Source organism: Psammomys obesus, unplaced genomic scaffold, assembly GCF_907164565.1.
Source record: "Psammomys obesus unplaced genomic scaffold, mPsaObe1.curated_primary_1811, whole genome shotgun sequence".
Lineage (NCBI taxonomy): Eukaryota > Metazoa > Chordata > Mammalia > Rodentia > Muridae > Psammomys > Psammomys obesus.
In genome coordinates, this window is record NW_026596415.1 from 513,233 (window position 1) to 520,071 (window position 6,839).

Consider the following 6,839-nt stretch of genomic DNA (forward strand, 5'->3'; position numbering starts at 1 on the left):
TAACTTGAGTTCACTCTCAGCCAAGGATTAGGAAAGGACCACATTTCCTACTTCTTCACTCAGTCATCAACCTCTCAAAGGCCAGCTGTGCCATCTCTAGCCCTTGTCAACCCTTCAGACTCAAGGCCATTCCCCATTTGCTCAAAATGGATGTTATTAGGAAGACTTCATCACAGCTCTGTTGTCTTACCCTTTGTGGTCTTACAGGCAGTGAGACCTTTTAAAATAAAAGCCAACCTCTGTTTGTTCCTTGTTTAAAATGCCCTGTAGGTGTCAGCAAGATGGCTCAGTAGGTAAAGGGGTTAGCTGCCAAGACTGACCACCCCAGAACCCACACAGTGGAGGGAAAGAACAGACTCCTGTCCTGTGACCTCCACATGCTCTTCCCACACACAGAATACATAAATATACAAATACATGGAAAAGTGTGGCCCAACAACACTTTACCATGGTAATTAGCTTCAGACATTTTAAAAACCATAACTACAGGTCATATCTGGCCTTTCTCCTGCCCTGGGTTCTAGCTGCCTTAGCCACCTGCCTCTTCTTCAAATACTCCAAAAGTCTTCATGTCCAGAGCTTGGATCCCTTGCTATTTGTATGTCAAAATGTTGCAACATTCTTCAAGCAGTTATTTCCTGATGACCAGAGTAATGAGCAGTAGTCCTCCCTAAAAATGCTCAGGAAATATTTATTGTGAATGAAACACTGCTTAGATAGTATCTGATACCCTCACTCCTAATACATGTCCTGGTATCCCCTAAATAAACCCTTCAAAGGAGGGGCTTTGCCTTGCTCAATACTGTATGCACATCTCTTAAAATACTGACAGGAGTGGTGGCATGTATCTGTCATGCCAGCACTCTCGTGATGGAGGCAGTAAGATCAGGAGTTCAAGGTAATCCTTGGCTGTATAGTAAATGAAAGCTAGCCTGGGATACAAAAGATCCTGTCTCTAAACAACAACAGAAAGTAAATGTGTTATTTTTATAATAAAAAGGAAAGAATAATGGTAAAATAAAATAAGAAATAATACAATCATCCCCCCCCATCAAAAAGTCAAGGAAAATGAGTCAAACCAGGGAAAATGGCACAAAAACCTTCCTCTCAACAGAGTGTTATACAGATATGCAGCAAGTCACACTACTTTAAACTCTGTATTACTTATTAAATCAGAGATACTGATCAGTTAATGATCTGCTTGCTAGTCGCTTCACATTCTTAGACTTGTGAAAAACAGTTATCTTCCGGCGCTTCTGGGAAGATTTCAGCCTGGGCTGTCTGCTTTACTGCAGCTTTGACTACCCCGGACACCTCTGGCACCCTTTCCCTCCCCTTATCCTCCACCTCGCCACACACATACTCTAGGCCATCTTCCCCCGATTCCCTCCCCAAGTCTTTGATCATCCTTTAAGGCATGGTCCTGATAACAGACCACAATGCTCTTCAAAAGCCCTGAGCTTTCTCAAAAGGCACCTTGTCTTCATGTCTCCCTTAATTAATTACAGTCAGTTGAAAGCAATATTTTTATAGATCTTGCCACAGTGAAATGTCACTATGCATTTTCCAACTGAGTTATTAAAAAAACACCTCACTGCTCATGGGAAAATGCTGTCAAAGGTGGGTAGGAGGTTGAGCAGAGACAAAAGGAGCTCAACTTTGAGGCTAGCCTGGGCTACCCACTAAGGGTTGGAGAGGAAAGGGTTAGTAGAAGCAATTTCTTAGACTCTATTTCAAGTGATAAAATACTAGATAGTTTTCTAGCATTCATGAGGCCCTAGTTCAATCCTTAGAAATGAAAAAGGGCACAGGAGGCAGGGCACTTAAAAAGTGTCTAGCGGAGCTTTGTGGCACAGGCCTTTAATCCCAGCACTCTGGGAGGCAGAGGCCAGCAGATCTCTGTGAGTTTGATGCTAGCCTGGTCTACAAAGCAGATCCAGGACAGCCAAGGCTACACAGAGAAACCCTGCCTCAAAAAAAAAAAAAAAAAAAAAGTCTTTCTGCATACACTTCTGTGGGGACAGCAGAATGGCCACAGTCATCAGCCACAATTTACAATAATCTCTGCAGATATAAGGCGCTTCTACTTGGGTCCTGTCATGACAAACATTTGAGATTGACCTAGGGCTTGTATCAGAGCAGACTGTGTTAAATGACCTCATTCTGTCCTCCAAGAGTCCCAAGCATCCATTATATGATTATTCTCATGTTAAAGTGTTTATTCTTATTTATTTGGGTGTGTGTACACATGGGTGTCGGCACAGTTCAGAGGACAGTGTCAGATCTCCTATAGTTATAAACAGTTATACCTGTCTATATACTTATAACTGTCTGCAACTACAGGTGCTGGGAACTGGACTTGGGTCAAGTGCTCTTAACTATTGAGTTATTTCTCCAACCCCATTTATCCCCATTTTACAGACAGAGCAACCCAGAAGTAATATAGTTTCAACTATATGCACATGGTAACACAGCTGAAAAGGGCAAGGGCTAATGTGAACTTATTTCACTTGACTTCAAATTCCTATTTTCTTTCTTTTTTAGTTATTAGTTTTTGAGACAGGGTCTCACATAGCAGGTTAGCCACAAACTCTCTTTGTAGCCAAAGATGACCTTGAACTCCAGACCCTCTTGCCTCTCTGTCGCAGTGCTTAGATAACAGGCGTGTACCACCACACCCCACTTCCATTCTTTTCTACTGTAACATCACATATCTTCATCTGAAAACTGGAGCTGAAGCTACACCAGGTGGTACAGGCCTAAGAGGCGTCCAAGTTCAAATCCGACCTGGGCTACAGCATAGGTTCAAGGTCTAGATGACTGTAAAATGTGGCTAAGTTATAGAGTGCTTGTCTAGAATTCATGAGGCCTGTGTTCAGTCTTCAGTACCACAGAGAAGTATGACAGTAAGTTCAATAACTGTAGTTGAAGGATGGTGTATAGCTTAGTTTGAGTCCCAGGGATGCAAACCCAAGTATGACGGTACATACTCCCTTAGGAGTAGAGAGGCAGGAGGATCAGAAATCCAAGGTCAAGAACTAATTTGATAGTTTAGTCAGAAAGGACACTTGACACCAAGCCTAATAACCTGAGTTTGGTTGATATATAGAGAGAATTGACTTCTAAAAATTGTTTTTAACCTCTTCATGTGTGCCATAGTGCACACACACAAATGCGCATGCACACGAGCACACATACATACATATATAATAGCAATACAAGGTCATCATTGACTATATAGCAGGCTGGAGGCCAGCCTTACATGAGACCCTGTCTATAAATAAGTCAGAGTACACAAATATTCTACTCTAAATACTCTAGCCAAAATGAAAGTAAGTTGTTAATACAATCTCAGCTAAAAACAACCAATTCTACCATCTTTCCACTCTTTTACATTCTTTAAAAAAAATCTTTAAATGCAGAAGTGAAGCAGAACCTTTTTAATAGTCCCTTTCCTTCTTCAGTATGTCCAGTATCACAGCATTGGCTAGGCAGTTGTTTGCCATAGCCTCAGTATTTCCACACTGCATTAATAAGTAAATGGAGGCCCAGACCTATGGGATGGCACTGTAGATCTCTTGAGAGCTGAGAGGATGTATATACATAAACAAAAATCCCAAAATGCCTGACTGTAGACAGGAATTAAAATACCAAAACTTGCCAGAGTCAAGATTCCAAAGTGGGCCTCTGGATTCCTGCTTTGAGAAGATTTCAAATATGAATAGCTTAAAGAGCTAGGGGTAGGTTTGGAGATCTGTGCCAAGGCACCTAAGAAACTGATCTGGCATTGAACCAGGAAGCAAGTTTCAGAAACTTAGATGGCTTGGAACAAGAAGGATCAGGAAGTCTACAGGCAGGACTCAGAAATACAAAAATTTCAGGGACTTACACAGTATAAACTGAATTCTTCCTCAGTTTTTCCCATACACTTGAATTTGGTTTTCCCCAATAAAAAAGGCGAGAAAATAAGAAGCTGAAGAGAAGGAGCTTGGTGTGTCCCTGCACACCTGTACCCCAGGACCTGGGAAGAAAGGCAGAAAATTTCAAGGTCATCCTTGACTACAGAAAGTTTGGGGCCAATCTGGGTTATATGAGACCTTGGTCAGGGGCAGAAAGTGGGGGAGAGAATGCTATTAGGGATCTTCTCAATATTTCAGTTTGCTTTTGGTTTTTATTTTGAGACAGGGTCTTACTTTATAGCCCTGGCCCAGCTAGAACTTGCTATGTAGACCTGGCTGGCCTTGTACTCACAGAGATGTGCTCAGTATTGCAGTTTTAACCCAGAGTCTTGCTTTATGCAGTCTAGTGGAAAGGATGAAAGTGAGTTCCCTCTACAGATGGAGGAGGAACTACTGAAACATGCTTTGTTTTGAGAACTTACCTGAGCTTTGCATGGACCATCTTATTTAATATTCATGATAAAGCCATATGGTATGTGATATTATTATCCCCACTTTCAAAGAACAGAGGCAGAGTGAAGACAGAAATGTACCTTGTCACTTTGTCAGCCAAAGAGCAGAGCCCTAGCCAAGCCAGGGATCCTCAACTGTACTTGGCTTCTACTCTATGGGGACCCAGCCTTCTATCAAGCACTGGACTGCAGGGTCCAACAGGGCCACTGTCTGCTTATAAAATCACTGACCATTTCTGAAACAAACCCAGGAAGGTTCCTGAAACTATGAAAGCAGTAAACCTTCAAGAAAAATATGTGGAGTCCAACTAATCTGGGTCTGAATTCTGGGCCTATCATTTGTATTACCCAGCAAGCCCCAGCCTTTTCATCCATTCAAGAGGCATCACAGTGCCACACAAGGCTATAGCAAGGATTAAATGAGACAGTGTATCTGAAGTTCTCAGGATGTGGCAATCTACCAATGAAAAGCCACCACTGGTGGTATCATTTTGAGCTTGTAAACCAACCTCTAGGTTACCTCAAAGTGCCAAAGCCAAAGGGTTTAGGAAGGATGAAGCAGGATAAAGGACCCAGGTCTTAAAAGAAGAAATAAAATGAAAGAAGGAAAGAGGGTGGAAGTGTTAGAACACCCATCATAGCAGGAATGAAGACATTTGAACTTGAAATTCAAACACTATATAGCTGAGATGTTGAGTCCATAGTTACAAATATGCAGAAAACAACTACGTGTGCATGCTCATGTACACACACACACACACACACACACACACACACACACACACACTTTCTCCCAAGTGAAGATGGGAAAGGAGAATATTTACAATACTTTAAATACACATAACTCAGGGACTGGTGCTGGAAGAGCACTATGCCCAGGGACCCAGAATCAGAGCAGGTGGCTGCAGGCCCCTAAGAAAGCAAGAGAGTTTTCTCCAGCCTGGCAGGATACCCCAGGGCTGCTGGGCAAGCCACACCAAGGCTGCTGGGCTAGCATACCATAGCAGGAGGTGGGTGGAGGGCACTAGGAAGCCCTCGTAGCTGTAGGGACATAAGTCACCCTAGACTTTTCAGATAACCTCCACACTTAGCAGAGTTTCAAGTATCAAGTATTGAAAGCAAAAGTCTCGGATTTATTTGGAGATGTTTGTTGATACCAAAACACCACAGTGAAAACAGGTGCGTACAGAGGTCTGTTTCGAAACCACCTCTGAGGGCTGGACCCAAACCAAACTGAGTCAAGGGCTAACAGAGTGGGTGTGTGTGCACAGTGCTGAGTTTGCCCTTGTTTGCACTTTCACCTTTCCTCTGACCCAGGAGAAAGTGGGAAGGTGCCGGGATTTCGGTTATGCCCTGAACCTCAAGGCAGGAAAAGCAAGCAGACATTCCCCCATCTCCAGTATGTGGTTGCTTTCCAAGCTGGCCCTTGGCTCCTGCGCCCTCAAGAATCCCAAAACCCTAGCATCCTCCTTTCTGGGCTGCAGGAAAGATTGTCCATAGCAAAAGCAGCCTCCGGGTGCCGGATCTTAGACAGCCCTAGTCCAGCCCAGGCGCCTCCAGGCTTAGCTGCCTCCCGATTTCCTGCGGAGCCTCCCGTGCAGCCCAGCCCTGGAGGGTCCCCTCTTTTGTTTGTAAGACGCACACTGCTGCTGTGCAACACTGGAAGCCCGGCTGCGGGGGCGCTTCTCCACTCTGTTCTCCCGCGTTCCCTTCTGCTCTAGGGGGCCCCCAGCTCAGCACAGGAGTCCCCAACTGTCCCCACCCGTTCCCTGCCCGAACACTCACTTCCCAGTCCCTCTGCTTTCCATGCTGTCTCCTCCACAGCCCCATAGCGCCTCAGAGGCTTCTCGGCTTCCAGATGAACAGATAGAGATTGCTTTAACTCCATTGCTGATCCCCGGAGGCAGGTCGAGGGGTCCATTTCACTCCATCTCTGCTGAAGGCTACGGGGAGGAAGGAGGCTCAGGTCAGCAGTGTTTTAAGAGGCCGGGCGCTGCTGAGGAAGCTGCTCCATCTCTTCAACCTCCTGCACCTGAAAGCGCCCAACTGGTACCCAGAATGGGGGAGGGATGTATAACACATGCGCAATGGAAGCTGGAGGGGGGAGGTTTGGGGGCTGGGTAGGGAGAAAGAGGAACAGATGATAAACTCTCTAGAACAACAAAAACAAAAACAACTAAAATAAAATCATCGCTAAAGGAAGCAAGAATAACATGCCTGCCCATACTGGAGCCAGTGGGTAGGCTCTGCGTGGCTGGATCAAGCAGTGTGGGTGGCTTGGGATCTGTTAGAGGGCTGGAACGTATCTGTAGACAATGATCCTCCTTTGTGGACAAGCCCAAGCGTGGACCCCAGCTTGTGGGTTCTCTGTTGTTTGCATTTATGTGCATGATCTGAATATAAAGGGCGGGGCAACAGCCACCGTGTG

The 6,839-nt window shown here is 44.8% G+C and overlaps 1 protein-coding gene across 1 annotated transcript in view; it reads right to left on the bottom strand.

Annotated features, from left to right (window-relative positions):
• Bmerb1 (bMERB domain containing 1) overlaps positions 1–6,480 on the bottom strand; it is a 108,398-nt gene extending 101,918 nt beyond the window's left edge. The window contains exon 1 of the mRNA XM_055597728.1: positions 6,197–6,480. Within this exon, the coding sequence (XP_055453703.1) occupies positions 6,197–6,332 (136 nt within the window). The 5' untranslated portion in view covers positions 6,333–6,480. The remainder of the gene's footprint in view (positions 1–6,196) is intronic.
• Between the last annotated feature and the right edge of the window lie 359 nt (positions 6,481–6,839).